General features: G+C 44.3%; 1 protein-coding gene across 1 annotated transcript in view; it reads right to left on the bottom strand.

The window, feature by feature from the left end:
• Positions 1 to 8700: 8700 nt before the first annotated feature.
• The window catches only part of LOC138262126 (intraflagellar transport protein 70A), a 142389-nt gene continuing 131345 nt past the window's right edge, over positions 8701 to 19744 (bottom strand). The window contains exons 18-19 of the mRNA XM_069211901.1: positions 16154 to 16283; positions 8701 to 8959 (exon numbers count right to left, since the gene is read on the bottom strand). Coding sequence (XP_069068002.1) covers positions 8823 to 8959; positions 16154 to 16283 — 267 coding nt within the window. The 3' untranslated portion in view covers positions 8701 to 8822. The remainder of the gene's footprint in view (positions 8960 to 16153; positions 16284 to 19744) is intronic.

The following is a 19744-nucleotide window of genomic DNA, read 5'->3' as shown; positions in this document are numbered from 1 at the left end:
ACCGTCTTCATAACAATCCCCTACGGTCAGTATTCCTGCTTCGTTCCACAACTTTACAGCTTGCATCCTCGCTGTATTTCCCACCAATAGGTAGTTCAGCGGTACGTGTGGAGAGTACGGGAACTTGTCCGTTCTTTTTTGCACATACCTGGCCCAACACGTATGCGCGACTGCCAGCAAAGGGTTAACCAGTGCCGCTCTGGGGGGCTTTGACGATAGCCAATTTAAAAGGGGGATCCCGTTCCGCCGGGGCTCAAGGCTCATAGGTTCCGCTTGCTCTGGTCTGTGGATCCAATGTTGGATCCATTGAAGTTGTGCAGCTGCGTAGTATTTTTCAAAATTCGGAGTTCCTAAGCCACCGTTATCCAGCGGATGCTGCAGTGTGGTTAGCGCCACTCGTGCTCTGCCACCTCCCCAAATGAGCTGCAGTAACGCTGTGTTTAGGTTGCTAAAGAAGCGTTTGGGAATGATTATCGGCAGGGCCGCAAAGTAATATAAGAGCCGAGGTAGAATCAACATATTAGCAATCGCCACCTTGCCGGGAGGCGAGAGAGGGAGCTTGTTCCAGAATTGTAGGGAGCCTTTTATAGAGGTTAGCGCCTTCCCCAAATTCCCATCTCTTAAGTCTTCCGTGGCGTGATATATGTTTATCCCTAGGTATTTAAATGTTGTAGGGCACCACTTAAGGTGTCCTACCTCTGGAGGATCATGGTTACTAGGAGCCCTTTTTACCAGGGGAAAGACACACGACTTCTCCCAATTTACCACAAGGCCAGACAGGCCACCAAATTCAGCTAATAAGGATATTACGGATGGAATAGCTGCACAACCGTTCCTGATATATATCAAAGCATCGTCAGCATATAGTGAGATCGTGTGATGTAGCCCATTTCTAATGATTCCCCATTTGTGCTCCATGTGACGAACTTTTGCCGCTAACGGTTCCATTGCTATGGCAAACAGTAGCGGGGATAATGGACAACCCTGCCGTGTCCCCCTGGAAATCGGGAAACTATCAGAGATCACCCCGCCTGACTTCACCCTCGCGCTCGGATTAGAGTACAATGTCCGAACCCAGCGGATGTAGTTAGGGCCTATTCCCATGCGGGCCATCGTGGCCAGCAGGAAGTCCCATTCGAGCGTATCAAAGGCCTTTTCTATGTCCAATGAGAGCACCATTTCCTCCTGTGCATTCTTGGGGGTATCTCCTATTATACTCAGCAACCTACGAATATTTAGGAAAGTGTTACGCTTGGGAATGAAGCCGCACTGGTCTACATGTATCAGTGAGTGCATGAGGGGGGCCAACCTGTTGGCCAGTATTTTGCCTAATATTTTACAGTCTGTGTTTAACAGTGATAGTGGTCTATAAGATTTCACATCCGTGTGGTCACGACCTTGTTTAGGGAGTACCACTATCATGGCTTCCCTTTGGGATGTGGGTAAGCTTTCTTTAATCCACGCCTCCTGGAACACTCCCAGCAGATGGGATTTTAGACTGGGTAAATAAGCTTTGTAGTACTCCGAGGGGAGGCCATCCGCGCCGGGCGCTTTGTTCCTGGGCAGCTGAGCAAGGGCTAATTCTATTTCTGCTGTTGTTATAGGGATTTCAATTCCATCTCTATCTGTTTGTGGTAGCTGGGGTAGGAGGGAGTCCGCCAGAAAGGCCTCTAGCTGTGTAGCTGTGCACGAAGTACGTTTAGTGTATAAGTTAGAGTAGTAATTCCTAAACGTCTCGTTTATTTCTGCTTGTGTAGTAGCCATCTCTTGCGCGCTCACCCGGATGGCCCCTATTGGAGCCTGCTGTCTATCCTCGCGGAGTAGCCACGCTAACATTCTACTTGATCTATCTCCTTCCGTTTGCAGCCTGGTTAGGTAATATTTATAGTCGTGGCAGCGGAGCCTGCTATCTGCCTCGTTGTATTTTAAGCGCTTTTCTTTGAGAATAGTGCTGGCAATTTCCCCCCGTGCCACCGCTTTCTCTGCAACTATCAGCTCCTTCTCAAGTTTGCTAATTTCGGTCTGTAGGGAGCGTCTCACTCCCCACGTAGTGGACATACATACTCCGCGGGCCACTACCTTGTGGGCATCCCACTCTATCGCCCGGGTTGTTGCAGACATAGTGTTTACTTCCCAATAATGGCTTATAGATTTCCCCAGTGTAGCAGCAAATGCTTGATCTTGTAGCGCCTCCGCCTGGAATCTCCAAGTGGGAATTACCTGACGTGCCCTGCCCCAGTTCAGAGTTACCCGCAGTGGTGCATGGTCTGAGATGGTCTTTGCCAAATATTCGGACTCAGTGGTCAGCGCCCCTATTTCGCGGGTGCCCCATACTATGTTCTAGTGTGGGTGTTGTGTGGGACCGAATAAAATGAATATTCTTTTTGCTCTGGATGGCCTAACCGCCATACATCGTATAGGCCCATAACGTTTGCCCATTCTTGTAGGGGGCTTGTAAACTTCCTGTTGATTGATGCGCTCTGGTGGGCGCTGTTTCTGTCTAATGCTGCCACTGGGGTACTGTTAAAATCACCTCCCCAAACGGCTAGGGGCATGGGGTGGGACAGCAACGTTGGGGTGAGAGTGGTAAGAAAGCCTGTGATGTTACTGTTGGGGGCGTATACCCCAACCACAGCCAATTGTCTGCCATCTAATCTGCCCTCCATTACTAAGTAACTCCCTCCCTGGTCTATCTTGTGTGTTGACATGAGGAACGGAACTCCCGCTGCTATCCAAATCAGCACCCCTCTTGCAAAGGTCGAATATGTTGTGCCTATCAGCTGGCCCCCCCATTTCACGCGCAGGTCTCGCAGATCCCCCTCTAGCATATGTGTCTCTTGCAGGATAGCGATATGCACTCCTAGTCTCTTAAGTCGAGCATACACTCTAGCCCGTTTGCTCGGCATCCCAAGGCCCCTGACATTCCATGTTAATATGATATACTGGTTCCCCATGTTGCTTCTAGAAGACATCTTGTAGGGTGCTGGGGGTATGTTGCTGTATTATGGGCCTGGTTTTAATATTGACCCACCTGGTCTCTGCCTTTCTACTGCTAATATTTAGATATAGCGGGTGCGAGTCCATCTTTTGTGCATTAAGTGATTCCGATCGCCGCATTTCTGCTAAACTACTGATCCCCTCCCCCCTAATTAAACCCCCTACACTACACACAACTACAGTGAAACTACAAAACTTAAAAATGTGTAACATAACTTTTATCCAGTTGGATTCGCACAGTGGGATTCTTATAACTTACAGATGTGGCTCTTGTAAGGGGCTCACATCATGCCGCAGACTGAGTCTGCCAATATCTTCGGGCGCCCCCCCTTGGTATATTTCCGATCCCTCTGGCCCCACCCACCCACCACATGCCGCCTGTTTGTGCCCCAAATCACTTAGCTTAGTATTTATATCAAAGATGTATATTGTCGGAAGCACTTTATCCCCTCATCTCGGCAGTGTCATGAAGTCTCTATAAGTTTTCCCAGTTGCTGTCGCCATCTCTAGTGTTCACTCTGGACCTGAGCGGGTGGTTTATAGTTCATCGGCAGATCTTGGGGTGACCTTCGGCCCACCTAGTTCTCTTGTTGCCGTGGATACGGAGCTGGCTGTATCTGAGTCCGTTTCCAGCTCAACAAGCCCGCCGGGAGTTATACTGCTGCTTTGCATATGCAGCGGCGTCTCTTTGAGCACTTTCGCTCTTTCCTCTGCTGCTTGCCAGTCATTAGGCTGGCCTCTGGTGCGCCGTTTGAATCGCTTCCCTGCAGTGGGTCTCCGCCGTTTCTCATCCTCCTCTGCATCTTCCCGGGGGAGTGCAAGGCCCTTGGCATGGAGCCATGTCTAGGCATCCTCGGTGCTGGTGAATATATGAGTGCGGTCCTCCATCACCACTCTTAACTTGGCTGGGAAGAGCAAGGCATATTTTATGTTCTGTTCTCGTAGGCGTTGCTTGATTTTAACAAAAGAATTGCGCTGATTCTGCACCTCTTGCGTGAAGTCTGGGTAAGCATTGATGTTCGAGTCTTCATACTTGAATGGGCCCTTATTGCGGAATTGTTGCAATATTACATCTCGGTCTCTGTAATTCAAGAACCTGGCAATCAATGGTCTGGGGGAATGGCCGGGGGCTGGAGGCCTGCCCGGGACTCTATAAGCCCTTTCAACCGAGAAAAACTTGGATGGAGCCCCATTTAACACCTCCTTAATTAGCCACTGCTCTAGGGAAATTTCTGTTTCCGGTTGACGCATACTTTCCGGAAAACCCAGAAATCTCACGTTATTTCGGCGCGCTCTGCTCTCCATTTCCTCGGATCTTCTCCAGAGTATCTTCAGCTCTTCGTCCATGCGCTGAATTTGTCTTTGGTTCCCTTGCGCTATTGGAGTTAAGTCGGATATTTCAGCTTCGGTTGTTTTCACTCTTTCAGCTAGGCTTCGGTGGTCCACTCGTAGGAGGTTCAAGTCTTGTGCAACTGCGTCAATTCTGTTTTCTAAAGATGACTTAGTGTCCAAGATCGCCTGCAATACTTTCTCGAACTGAGCAGAATGCGCCAGGAGTGTGTTTTCTAGTGACTGCAGGGATGGATTAGATTGTTGGTCAGCAGATATTGATCCTTGGGTGGTTCGGTCTGAATTCTTGGCTGATTTGGCTCTGTTGGCCATTTTGGCTGCCTCGAATTCTCCTCTTAGTCTGCAGTAGCTTCGCACTTTTTGGCCCTTTTAATTCGTTGAGTTAGACTATTGCTGAGTGTCCTGGATGTGGTGTGTACATACGGCGTTGAGAGCGTGGGGTCCAGCAATGTCAATGGAGGGCATAGCCTTGTTTTTACGCGTGCTTATGTCCTGTGGCCGTGCGTCCGTTGACAAATGCTGCGGCCGCCGATTTTCACGACGATTCGACGATGAGTTCTCGTGAGACTGCCTGCGGGGCCCACCGGTGTTCGTGGGGGGCGTAGCAGCCGGTGGAGAGCTCTCTCACCCTCGTAGGTGGCAGCTGGGCCTGGTGCCAGAGGTTTCCCCAACAGGAGGGGGAGCGTGGTTGAGGGCCGAGGCAGGCGGCGTGGCCCTGGAGAGATCAAGGAGCGGGACGAGCGTCTGGAGCCGCAGATGGGCTCCGTGCATCACAGGGCAGTCCAGGCAAGCGCCGACCGTGGAGGACCGGAGCGGCCCCAGCACCCGCGGCACGCACCAGCCGTCTATGCTATGTGCGTTAACAGGTCCAAGCCTATGGAGGCGCGTGGCGCTACTTAATCTTGGCGGCGGGGGGAGGTGGCCGGAAGTCCAGGAGTGTCCCCTCGGTGTGGGACTGAATTTTTTCACCCCCCCGGGTTCCCCCCCTCACCTCAATATGCTGGCTCCCATTAGTGGTCCTCTGCTCCTTCCTGGGCTGTTTATTCTTGGCTCTGGGCTGAGGCGCCTTTCCTTTGCTTTTTGGAGTGTGTCCGCACGTCCCTGTCGCCGCGATGCCCAAAATGGCGCCCGACCCCCTCGGGCCGGCTGCAGCTCCGCGCGCCCCGGGGGTAGCGCGAAGAAGTCCTTGTTCAGCCCGTGTGGCCGATGCTCCCCCGTCCCTCCGGACGCGTGCGGAGTGGGCGGGGGCCGGCCGCGCGAGGCGAGAGCGCAGCTGGAGCCGCGAAGGCAGCTCCCCCCGCCCGTCGCCGCACCCGGCACGAGCCCTCGGGGCCCGGCCTCGGCCCAGCAGTACACCGAGGGGCACGCTCGGTCCGCGACAGACGCTCCGGACCCCCCCGATCGGGCCACCGCCACGGCCGTGTCACCAAATTTGCGGGGGGCGCCCTACAGGATGTCTTGGTCGAGCCGTGGACGGAGCGCTCGTATCAAGCGACCGTCCCGGCCGCCATTTTGGCTCCTCCCCCATGGTCAGGGATCTTTGCGCACGCATCTCCCCCGATCCTGTTAATCCCAAAGTTCCTCAAGAAATTGAAGAGGGGACCCTGCTGGGTAATCCTGATTGCCCCCAGGTAGCCCAGACAATTCTGGTTCACAGAACTGCTGCTGCTGCTTTCAGAACAGACTCACATTCAATTGAAGCCCCTGCCAACGTTGCTAACAATGGAATATGGCCAGGTACCTCATCCAAATCCAACATCACTGCATTTATCAGCCTGCATCCTGAATGCAACAAATTTGCAATGCTAATTATTCCTACAGACTGAAGAAAAATTCTTACAAAAGCCGGGGCTGTTACTACCAACAAAACCTACAAACTTAAATGGAAACATTTCTGCTTTTGGTGTCAGGCGGCTGATGTTCATTCTATCTCATTGCCACCGGAACAACTCTTTCTCTATGTGGTTCAGTTGGCAAAATCTGATTTAGCTCACTCTTCTACCAAGATTCACCTGACAGCGATCTCAAGGTTTACGAGATCTGGTACATCACCTTTGCTATGATCAAGCAGAATAATCCAACAATTCCTCAAGAGCTTTATCAGAACATTTTTCCCTGTCAAAACACCTCTTCCTTCTTGGTACCTTAATATAGTGCTGGGACAACTGATGAATGCCCCGTTTGAGTCCATTCACAAAGCAGACCTAAAATACCTGACCGGGAAGACAACACTTCTTATAGCTCTCACGACCACAAGAAGAGTGATTGCTATTCAAACATTCACAATTAAAGAGGCATTTCTACAATTCAAGCAAGACAGTGTAGTGTTGAGGCCCAATTCTAAGTTTATACCAAAGATTCCTTTGTGTTTCCATTTGAATGAACCAATAGTACTGAGGACATTTTTCTCCAGTGCCTAAACTATGGCAGAAAGAGCCTTACATAGATTGGACATCAAAAGATAATCAAATTCTACTAACACAACAGTTCTGCAAGACAGATCAGTTATTCATTGCTTGTGGAAACCTCAGTAAGGGTTTTAAGTTTCCAAACAAAGCATACCTAGATGGATTGTAGCAGCTATCCAGTTCTGCCACAGTCAAGCCAGAAAGCCACTGACAAGCAAAGTCAAAGCTCATTCTACCACAGCTAGGTCCACTACCATGGCTCTCTTTGCAGATGTGCTTATTCAACAAATATGTTGGGCAGTGACATGGACCAACAGATACACCTTCACACAGCATTATTGCCTTGATTCCACTGACAAGAGTGATGCTGCTGTGGGACAAGCAGTGTTGCACCATCTATTTCATAAAGGTGAGTCATGTATAAATGTATTTGCCACCATCCGCTATATTCTGATTTTAATTAATTGTAAGTGATTTAACTGCTAACTACTCTGACTCAAGCATGTAAATCTATGAAAGATATAATACTGGAGAACAAAATAAGTTTCTTACCTGTAACTGTACTTCTCCAGTATTGTTATCTTTCACAGATTCACATGTGACCCGCTCTCCTTCCCATAGAGGCTCCCTTCACAATCTGGGTTTTAATATCCCGCTTGTGGTGGAAAATCTGAGGGAATAAAGCCTCTGTGATGAGCATTCTAGGGAGTGCTGTTGCCTTATTAGCTGAACTTTGGTTTATATTAAATGAAGAGGATAAGCTATGAAAGTGAATGTTTTAAAACATTAATTATTCTAAATGTCATTGACGACTGCTTACTATCGTTCCGCGAGACCCACACTTCGACAACGGGGAATGATTCAAGCATGTGGAACTATGAAAGATCCAATGCTGGAGAAAAATGGTTTAGCATGGGGGGTGGGTCCTTGGTGGTCTATGAAAGTTTTGACAACACACAAAGTATTTGTGGTAATGAGATGCAAATATACTCCAAGAGTGGTCTTGGTTTAGCAACTTGGGTGTGACCGTAATACTCAAGATAGCCTTAAATCAGATCCCAATGGGTTCATGCAGCCGACATGACTCTCCAGGGGTGACCAATCGGGCAATGTAGTATGTAACCTTTGCATAGATGATCAAAGAAAAAAATCGTTTCTGTACCAAGAATGAGCACAACATACCATTTACCCACTCTGTGCCACGAATAGCATTGAACAAGATCTAAAGCCTGAAGCATTGGTGCATGTTCCAAAAATAAAAAATTGAAAAAAAAACACTTCAAATTCTATGTCATTATTTGTCAATGTCTGAGATATCACAACTCTAAAAAACGTAAAGACACTGCATAGGATAAGCTAAGATTCCCACTGGGGTCTGATAGTAAGCAAGCCTTCAGAGCATGGAGACACCTTGCAAGGATTGCGTTAAAGACAAGAGAGTGACCAGCTATTCGAAGATGGCTGCCTGTTTTGAAATCAACAAGAAATCGAGGCAAATGGAAAGAGGCTTTCAATGGAAATAAAGAAAAAGAGTGTGTCGCTTATTGTGTTTCTTACCAGCAATAACAATTATTTTACTTTTTGTGGAACATATGTGAAAGTATGCAAGGTAAATATACTTCACCAATCCTGACTGTTAATGTGTGTGTTGCTGTATGTATTCACATTTATCTCTTAACTCAAATAAGCCTGTCCTTTATTCATCAAAAATGATACAACCACAAAATATGTTTTAGTGTGTAGTTCTTCTCCGTAACATATTTACCTGACATAATTACATGCCATTTTGTCAAACACAAAATTAAACAAGATGATGTGTGAATCTGACATTTTATTCCAATTGGAGTTGTAGCAGAGGTTTTTGCTCTGTTTTCTTTCGATTGCCATATGGCATACATGCATTACTGATTTAAATTTTTTCAATAATCAGATCTTGACAACAACGTAAGTGGCAAATAAGAATACAACTTTTTTAATAGACTTTTATTATTAATATTAAACGACAGTTTAGTATAAACAAAAAATAAATACAGAGAGCCACAATATTGTCTATTACAGATCTTTATGCTATACATTCCACCCAATGATCTCGTAGATCAGTGCTTTCAGCTGTCTGGACTCATATGTAACTGTGTTCTTCCCGATATGCAGCCTTTCCTCCTCAAGCGGTTGTTCGATAACAGCTGGAATGTTCTTACCATACACTGTGAGAAAAACATGAGCTACTTTGAAACAGTTGTAGAAAAAAGGACAGATTTCAATGGTGCAACAAATCTGACTGCATACATGGCTTTTCCGGAGCAATGACCAATTTACCTACTGGTGATCTTCATTAAACTGGGCGCTATTCTTCTTAGCCCATGTGCATATACAAAGAGGAAGGACCCTTATAGCTAGTGCAGAAACCACAGCAGTAAGTACAAAGTTGACAATGGTTAAGTTGGTCAATTTGTAAATTTTACCCACTGATCTATCTACCTAAGGTAATTAGTGACACATAGGTGAAATAGTATAACAATTAATTCGCCGCTGGTTAAAATCCAATGCAATTTATTATTCAAACATTAAAATACAATATTTCATACAGTCTAGTGCAGATGGTGCAGTGTGAAAAAAGTGCTTGGTCGATATCTACATATATTTTCTGAAAACCCTAGGAGTTGTTATGATATACACCACATTGGTTCATACACATTATTTGAAACATAGTTTGACAAAAGTACATAAACCCCCCAAGGTTATGTTAATGTTTCGAATCTCGTGGAAGGAAATGGCAGATCTCTTCAGGACAAATCCATCTGTCTAGTGACCTCCACTGTTCTCTTTACCGAGCCACCATGTACTGTTCCTGGTCAGAGATCTTTGAACGCAATGAAGTGCCTGTGAATATTCGTGGACCGCCAGATCACTGTTTGCTATAGTCTATCCAAACACTCCACAGCGGGATTAGTAGGAAGATTCCTGCACATCAGAGATCCTTGACCAGGATCAGAACATGGCGGCTGGGTAAAGAGGAAGTTCTTCATTTCTGCATATGTGTCCCCCACTGCAAACAATGCTGACCTGAGTACGACGCCTTGGTGTTTCTGCACATCTCTGCACATTTGTTCCCACTTTTTTAGCTGCTACACCAGAGCTAGAGGGTTCATGTGCACCACCATTAGGCAGTGCATCTTCAATCTTTCCTATCCAGACCTACTTACCCGAAATACTCTGTGAAGAAGAGTGACATCTACCGAGGAATGATGGTGCCTAAATTGCATTCTACCAAGCACAACTTAGTACCACAAATGAACTGAGAGACCACGCCTTACAGAATTAGATGCATGATTGTCTGTAGATTTTAGCCTAACACAGAAACTCTCAGTGCCATGAATGTGTGTAGGATACATTACAGTGTATCCACCAAAGAATGACTGAAACCAGATGATAACAAAAGACTCTTCAAAACTGCTAATCATTTTTTACTCAACGTGAATAGTGGTTCCTTCTTCAAGAAGAATAACACTGCTTTGGATGTTAATTCATTAAGTGAGACACAGTGCTTCATTTGAGCCAGTGGTTGCAGATGGGATCCACCAGCACTCATTTATAGGAACTGATGCTTATTTTTTCTCAGGAGGCTTTGTGCAAGAGAGAGAAAACACAACATGTGGAAAGGAGGAAGAGAAAGATGGAAAAAATATGACAATGGGTATGAAAAAGAACCTGCATGAGTGAGATAAAGCGGCAGGGAGTATCAGGCGGTGAATTAAAGAGGCATGAGGTGGAATCAAGATTGCACCTATTCGGCTCCCTGAACTTTGACAGTGCCAGCAAGGGGCTTCTGGGCAAAACTTTGGGCTGAAACTTTTTCGTTTACAAATTAGGCACAAGTGCCACAGATGTGCCAATGAACTAGACGGTCTACCCCACATCACCATCTAAGAGTAAGCCCTGGCAGTGCATCCTTGCTACCCCTTCGGAATGACAACAACCAAAGAAGTGGCACGTAGTAACTCAATGTGGTCACAAGAGTTTTTGGCTTCTGTGGTTTCAGGCAAAATAGTAATACTTTTCACAAGCATTGTTTCATAGAAGATTTCCACACAATTATGAAATGGTTTGCAAGGTTGGTGAGTTAATTGTGAGATTGTATTGTTAATTAGATTGTTTTGTATCTCTTAAATAGTTTAATGATTTTGACAAAATGATATAAACTGGTATCAAAACTTGGCGGGAGGCACTCTCACTAAAGCATCAACAGCATTACCACTGTAACAAAAGCAAATGAAATGGCTACCCTGTCATGTAAAGTTAAATCATCAGAAAGCCTACCATTTGAGTTATATCTATAAAAAAAAGAATTAAGATGGAATAGTCCAAATGTAAATGGGTCAAAAGCAGTTGTGAGGAAAAAATACAGGATAAAATATTACGGTTTGTAACTCACACTTGCTTGTTTCTATTTGCTGGCTTTATTTGTTTTAGGCTGTCCAGCATGTCTTTGTTTCACCCGTTTTGCCCACGGAGCAGAGCCTGTTTACCACCTCTGTCTCCTTGTATCGTTCCATGGGTGCTGACTTTCTGGGAACTCTTTCTTTTTCGTGAGCAGTCCCGAAGAGTAGATGTGTTTTCATTTGTCTCTGTATGCTATCTTACAGCGGTAAACTGTTATATTTCTTTAAAAAGGTTTCCTGCCTCCTATCTTTTTGCTTGACTGATTCTACTTATCTCTGTCACTACCAGATGCCGGTGAATAACAGTGCTCTGTCTATGAGCTTGTTTATTTTGGTCAGTGTTTTTTACTAATAGCATTACTTAAACAATCCTTTTCCTCAATTACGTGCCCATGCCATAGGTGATGGAAGTACGGGAGTGGGGAATGCTGAAACACCCCCAGAATACCCATGCTAGAGTTCAGAAGTGACTAAGCAATAAACAGGCCTTAAAACTCTGTTTTTATCTTTTCAGATTTGCTGTGCATTAAAAGGCAGAGGTCAAATGTTAGGCTCTGTTTCCAGGGAGCTTGCTGTTTACCTTGCAAAGTGGGTGGAATTTTGTGACAATCTTGCGCGGTATGGGAATGTAAACATTTTTTGGGATGTTATGTTTTTCGAGCACACAATAAAATACAAACGCCTGTAAATAAACTGAACAAATATTTCAGAATATATCTGAATTAGGAAAGCACATATGAACCACATTTTCTTGTAATTCTCAAGTGTGTTGGAAACAAACATTTGAAAAGGATCAAAACAAATCAATACACCAGGTGATGCTGATTTCCATACATTATCTTCTGTGTGCTGTATAGTTTTATCAGTAAAACTGTATGGCTGTACAAATGCACTCTACTCTACACCACTTCACAATACTATACTCCATTCTACAACACTCTACTCCACAACAATCTACTCTACTCCAGTTTATGACGCCACTCCACTCTATGAAACTCTGCACCATGATACCACTACTTCACTTTGCACCACTCTACTCTACGACACTCTACGCCCCTCCACTCTACACCACTTCACTCTACACCACTCTACTCCACTCTAAGACACTCTACTGCATTCCATTCTGCGCCACTTCACTCTATGCCACTCCAAGCCACTCTACGCCACTACAGAACACTCCATTCTATGCCACTCCACTCATCACCAGTCCACGCCACTCTTATCTAGGTCACTAACTTTTAGCCATGCTGAACAGCAGCCACTCTGGTGGACAACATGCCTAAAAGACATTGGCATAGCAAATAGCTGTTGCATAGGCGAGACCTTGAGGGTTTGCCAATGCTTGCTATTTTTAGGCTTATCCAATTCCACTACTTACATATGGTTTATCTCACAAGAATCTGATGGTGACGCCATCCAATATGGTAATGGGATCCAGGGTCATTTGAAAATTGAGGGTTGGAATTGCCCAAATACTCTTACAGGCTCTGAACAGGCCAATAATTCTCCCTTTCCAAACTACTTTTCCACATAATACCAGTGAAATTTAAGAACAATGGATGTGGAGCCATGAGCAACAAGAGCAGAAAGTGAACAAGGGTCTACGAACCTTGTTTACTTCCTGGAGTTCCCTCTCTTTGACCTTCCCATTGAGAGGTTAATGTGTCACAAGAGGTCAACCCAGTGAGGGAATCACTGATCGAAGGGTGTGATGCCACTTTCGATACCACTTTTATTTTGGTATTTCTAGATTTTGACTTCAGCGTTGCCATCAGCGGCAAGAGGGACTGTACTGAGAAGTTAAATTGCAACATTTCCGCCGTTTTTTGCAATATTTGGGGAATTTTTAACCTTTCACATATATCCTGGGACTGTAGTCAGAATAGTGACTATTCGAGTGTCTGCAAAGATAGATAGATAGATAGATAGATAGTCTTTATTGCTCGATTAATAAAAACCATTGCAATATAAAACATGGTAAAACATGGTAAAATATCAGTCAAAAATGACCAACTGCAAACGTCAAAAGTTTAAGGTCTTACAAATGCTTGAAATCAATGAGGACTAGTATTTTAAGGTCATTGGAAGCCCTGCCTAATCAGGCTCATTACAGTCATTAATAGAGCTGCCTAATCAGACTCTGGAGAAGAGCAAGCCTCTACGATCAAGGACAGGTTTTAAACACAAATCGAGAGAAAATGGTAAAACATACGAACTAACATTTGCTGTTGACAGCTAAGGCACTCTACTTTTACAAACTAATTACGGGCATTAATAAGACTACCTCTTCTGAGCCAGAGCGGGAACTTTCATGAGCAGTATATTTGTAAATCATGGATGAAGTTTAAAACTCAGTTCTTAAGGTAGTGATAAATCATATAACCTGTTACTTGCAAAGTGTCGTCTGGAGCCCTATACGTATCAACAGTTATCCCAAGTTGGCCATGGTCAGTTTCTTGTGAAGCAATTGTAAAAACTTTAACCCCCTGCAGCAGAATGGAATTGACTCGCCTTTGAGCCACGCTATTACCGCCGGTCTACAAGAGCAGATGTTATGGGTTAGAAAATCATGTTTTAACAGCTTCCTGGCCTAGAGCTGGGCAGGTACAAAAGGCGTGCAACAGTGATTCCTGATTATAGCTACATAGGCGGCAGTTTTGGTGAGAATACTGATCTTTCCAGGATGGGCAAGCATCTTTGGTATCGAAGAATCCCATAGAATAAAGCAAGAATTGAGGTTTTGTATGAATGGAAAAGTGTTCAACTAAATAACCTTGTGGAGACAGGGTTGAATAAGACCCTAAGACTGCCCAGGCAATGCCGTCTTTTGGCCAAAGAGGCCTTGTCTGTGATGAGCGAAAGGGAGCAGACAAAGATGTTAACTAGTCTATTGAATTCGGACTTCCACATGCCACGTTTCCATGCTTCCTCCGTTTTCAGGCTGATAATGACTTGGTTTTGGTAGCTTCCCAAAGTTACTTTTCTATTACTGATTTGTTACGCCTGCACTTCTTGCCAGCAGAAGTGGAGTATGGAGGTGTTCTCTGCAATCCGTGGCCTCCATGATGCTTTAAGAAAGGCGCCCTTTCGCAGAAAAATCAGTTTTTTAAGCCTATCTCCAATCTGACCTGGGCCGGGGAGGCTCTTTTCGGAATGTTAAAAATAGCCTTATATGCTTTAACTTGGCTACGTTTAATGAGGGAATCTCCTGGCCTTGAAATACTTTGGTCCCATAAGAAATGGCTGGGAGCAACTGGGTTGACATGATTTTTAGGAGATGAGACCAAAACTGAACAATCCAGCTTCCTCTTAAGCAACTTAAAACTATATGTTAGTGAGTGAGCCTTTGCCCGGATCGACAGCAGGTGTCATTTCCATTTCAGACGTGGGTCGAGATGGACTGCTAAGTATTTATAAGAGTGCACCACCTACACTTTTTTTCTCCCAGGAACCAGTTAAATGATTTATGATTCGCCCCAAGGAGCCTCATCAGTTTTGTTTTGGCCAGGTTTATTTCTAGGCCTTGCTGGCCCATAAAAGTTTTAAGCACCGATAAACTCTGTTGCAGTCCTCGAGGGTGTGACTCAGTGATACGATGTCAACAGCGTACTGTAGGCACCCGGCTTTCTCTGGACCTAAATCCGGTGGAAGGCTGTTTACCTGAGCTAATGCACCAGCAAGGTCTGCCAGATATAGATTAAAGAGAATTGGAGCCAGAACACAGCCTTGCTTTAGGCCAGATTTTGTCTGCATTCTTTTTGTTAATCTGATGCCATCTCCGATTTTGACCTGGAGTCTGCAAAACCCTGATGCCCAAGGGTGTCCCTGAGCTAAGAGACTCAAGGCAGCTGTATTCCGGTCAAATGATGTCCATGTGGGTAGACATCATTTGCAGGAGGTCAATAACTGTACATAGAAAATAAAAATTTTAAGTTAGAATAAGAAACACCCTGGTAATCCTGCAGCTGAGAGTCTAAAGAGGTGTGAAGAAGATCAGTTGAGATCACGCACATCATATAAACAATTTGCATTTTGTCTATGTTAATACCTAAAACTAACAAAATGTAGGCATGAAAAAACATATAATTTATATATCCAAAGTGTTTTCACTCAGTCCTGATCTGCAATGCACACATCTGTCTCTTGTTAAGGAACTGTCAATTGTTTCTTTTCCAAAATCGGAGATCTAGTATTTAGAAGATGTGTGCAATGGTTAACAATGCTGAATTATTTATTTACTATGAGGTGGGAGTGGTGGGAAGGAGCTAGGCAATGTATGCACATATTACTGCATGCATCCTGGAGCATGTTCACAGAAACATGCCAATGTCAGATTTAGTGTTACAGAAAACAATGGGCCAGTTCTTCAGACAAAACGGGTGGCACAGGGACCACCAAGAATCACTGACTTAACAGATACACTGCAAGAACCTTGCAGGCACACTGGCAGATTAGAGGGGCCTAGTGAGTCATAATTGCTATTGATATCTAGGTTTGGGGGATGATTCATAAAAGCGTATAGGAAATAGTACAACAGCAGTACTCTTTTAGATACTCTTGCATGCCTTCGTGAATCAGCCCTGAAACACCTACACCCTACTGTTATAAGTAAAAGAGAGAACAGTCCTTTCTATTCGAGCTAAGTGAATATAAATATTCCCTGACTGTTCCCATTTTAGATGCTTTGAGGCAAATTTACAAAGACATGTAAGAGTACTTAAAAGAGTACTACCGGTCAGGAGTGCATGGAAGAGGAGTCGCACATAGAGTGAACAGCACAGCACACTTCCTTCCTTGATTGTTGCTATCACTGACTACTTGCACAGCACTGCAGCAGCTTTGTGAAACCATTTGCAAGTCAACATATCTCTTCTATTCCTATGTGATGAAATGTTATTTCTTAGGGGTCAGAAACTCTCCCTGTGGCAGTGCTCCCATCACCCAGGTACCAGTACTTACTTTCACAGTGTTCCAGAAACTGTATGCACTCATTGATGACGCTGTCTCGGAGCATGATCATATGTTTGGACATGTTTTCCAGCAAGGATAGGAAGCATCTCTTCGCATAGTACCAGGTGTCTGTCCCGAGCTGTAGATGGTGAGAAATAATCCATCATGAAACACAAGAATGACAGCTGCAAATACAGTGGAGGAAAACAGTGTGATGGTACAGCCCCAACAACATGTGCACCTGGCCTTGAAGGCCACTTATTCTACAGTGACAATTATTAAACCGACCTCATGTTTGATAAACCAGTATTTCCCCCCCAAAAAGTAATCAATTCTTTACCTACTGGGGAAGCTTAGTTGATCCATTACGGGTGACACTGTGAGCACCCTTTGGGGTTGTAATTGGGTTGAATGAGGTCTTAGGGAAATAACATGTCAATGTGTGTACAATAAACGTGTTGTACTGTATCACTCCCAAACACTTACAAAACAATTATTGACACTAACAAAGGGCTGGCTGAGATGAACGTTTGTAATGACGTTTATTACTTTTAATATCTCCAGGAATATTACAACATAGGTCCTGCTCTATTAGTACTTGTCAGAAAACAGGTGCCACCTGTTGGAGTGACTTAAACGGCATCTGTATTTAATAAATCTGACGGTAGGGGATACACAGCAACTCTCTGAAACTACCCCTTCCCTCATCCAGAGGATACACAGCAGCTCTCTGAATCTACTGCTTCCCTCTTCAAGGAGATACCCAGCAGCTCTCTGAATCTACTGCTTCCCTCTCGCAGGGGATACACAGCAGCTCTTTGAAACCACCGCTTCCCTCTTCCAGAGGATACACAGCAGCTCTCTGAAACCACCGCTTCCCTCTTCCAGGGGATACACAGCAGCTCTCTGAAGCCACCGCTTCCCTCTTCCAGAGGATACACAGCAGCTCTCTGAAACCACTGTTTCCCTCTTCCAGGAGATACACAGCAGCTCTCGGAATCTACTGCTTCCCTCTTCAAGGAGATACCCAGCAGCTCTCTGAATCTACTGCTTCCCTCTTCCAGGGGCTACACAGCAACTCTCTGAAACTACCGCTTCCCTCTTCCAGAGGATACACATCAGCTCTCTGAATCTACTGCTTCCCTCTTCAAGGAGATACACAGCAGCTCTCTGAATCTACTGCTTCCCTTTTCCAGGAGATACACAGCAGCTCTCTGAATCTACTGCTTCCCTCTTCCAGGAGATACACAGCAGCTCTCTGAATCTACTGCTTCCCTCGTCCAGCTCCTACGACTCCAATGCCTAATTTGTGTAAAAACAAATATGTGACAGGACCGAACATTTTTTTAGAAGGGCAAATGAGAAATGATGCCGTCTGTGATGTCATCAATAATGTCATTTAAAGCCTTGAGTGATGTCATATATAAGGTCATAAGCAGAGCATAACGTTGGTGCAAGCTATGGTTAGTTTGCCTAACTATAATGGGTGAATTTGAATGATTTTGGAGTCTTGCTTTATATCCATAACTGCACTTTAGCTGAGTTTCTTCAGGGAATTTCCGAGATTTTATTTTAAATCTAAAATAAAAAGTTATAAACAAAGCTAACTATAACTTCGGTTTTGTTATGGCAGTAAAAATAAAAGTGACCCAATAATACGTTACTTGAAGCAACTGTACTAATAAAAGCATATTAACTCATTTATTAATCCTGTGCAAGGATCAAACGTGAGTTTATTACCAGAGTAAAGCAAAACTAACATGAGAAAAACTGTTTTTCCTGTCGCACAGTTTGCAGGTAACAATTATTTAATACATGGAAAAAAACTCTTCTAATAGTTGTGACTCCCTTGATTGTGATTTTACCATACTGCACAAATGTAACCACCTGCATCCTGTTTTTTTCTTTTAAAAAGTAGCAGTTTCAGAGTTGCACATATCTTCCCAGAAGCGGTCCACAATTTATGACAGACAATGGCCAAAGTCATGAAAGCATTCCACATAGGATGCTTTACCAAGACGGAGCTCAAAAGCTAGAGTAGTTGTGCACATTCCTGCATAGACTCTCCCACAAAACACAGGACCTCATTGATGCGAAGCCTGCGGTGAGGTTCCCCGAGTTTCCCACAGTCAGATGCCTAGCTTTGAACTGGACAGAGGGGAGGAATTAGGTGCTAAATAAAGCCTCTGAAGCAGCTCCAAGCTTAGAGACCACCTGAGTATCAACAACCAAGGATGAAATTAGGATTTTCCGAAATTAAAGGGCGTCACTAAAACCAACATCAGTGGTGGCAAATAAAGGAGTAATAAATGGAGAGCGTTACCCTGCACTGGGAGACATCAGTTCTAACCAGTCAAGGATTTTGTCCAAGGAACTATTAACAGATGGGGCAGATTGCATGAAGGGACAGCAGCATTTAAGCAGGGGTATCTGGGGGGGACCAATATAAACCTCAGACCCATCAAGACAGTAGGGAGAGGAAGAGTCCGCAGGTGATGGGTAGGTAGAAGCAACCCGCATGAACAGAGAATTGAGAGGATTCTGAAGTGAAGGCTGCAAGAGTAAATAACCCTGAACCCTGAAAATATGTGTTTGGAATATTTAACAAATCAAACGGATTACCTTATATGGCTTCAGCCTGCAGAACTTAATAAAAGCCGGCATACAACCCCATTCTGCAGCATGAGCAGTGTTTGCAGCAGAGTCCCCTGATATCACAGCAGAGTTAACAAGTTGGGATGAAGGGAGAGCAGAATGTGCAAATTTAGAAATTACTCAAACGGTTGCATTTGGCTTAATAGCATATCTTCTCGCTGTTAGTTTCCTTCTCTATCCCCTTTGTTTTTGGTCTATCGTCGATCTAGGCTGGCCAATCACAATCATTTAGCCACAGAAGTTTTTAGGAATTTAACAATTATTAGTTCCACTGGTGACAGCCTGACATTAATATGAGTTTGTTTAACTAAGCTGGATAGAGAAGGCTGGCAAACCAGTAAACTGTACACTACGGGCTTATGCAGGGCTCGAAAAATCCACTCGACCACTCGCATTGGCGAGTCTTATTTGATCAGGTCGAGCTATTTTTAATACTTACTTGTCCCTTCTGGCAAGTTGACACTGAACAGGTGTTCTGTTCAGTTGAAAAGTGGAGGGGCAATAAAAGATGCATTTAAATCTTGTTCTTATGTCACATTTGCTCTGTGTTCACAGACAAAGGTCAAAAGTCAGTTTTTCATACAATGAGTTTTCCTTCTGACTGCAGAGTTCTAGGACTTTGTAAGGTGAACTGTGTGACCTGCTGCTTAGAATGTAAAATAAAAGGATATAGGGTGCCAGGTTTTTCCTAACACACAACATTTAAATGACTAAGTCAACTGTGCAAATATTTCAAAATATATTTGAGTAGTTGTGAAAGGCTTTTTTTTATATTCCTGTGTGATTAAAAAATATTTTAATAAGATGAAAACAAATCAGAATACCTTACATGTTGATGTGCAAAGGATATGTTTTCTGAAACCCAATTTTCACAGATTGTTAATACATTATATAGTTTTATCAGTAAAGCTGCAAGTTAGTGGAGAGGTTTTTGGACATTTCTTG

Source organism: Pleurodeles waltl, chromosome 10 (assembly GCF_031143425.1).
Source record: "Pleurodeles waltl isolate 20211129_DDA chromosome 10, aPleWal1.hap1.20221129, whole genome shotgun sequence".
Taxonomy (NCBI): domain Eukaryota; kingdom Metazoa; phylum Chordata; class Amphibia; order Caudata; family Salamandridae; genus Pleurodeles; species Pleurodeles waltl.
Note: the sequence above shows the minus strand (reverse complement) of the source record. Positions and strands in the feature narration are given on the sequence as shown.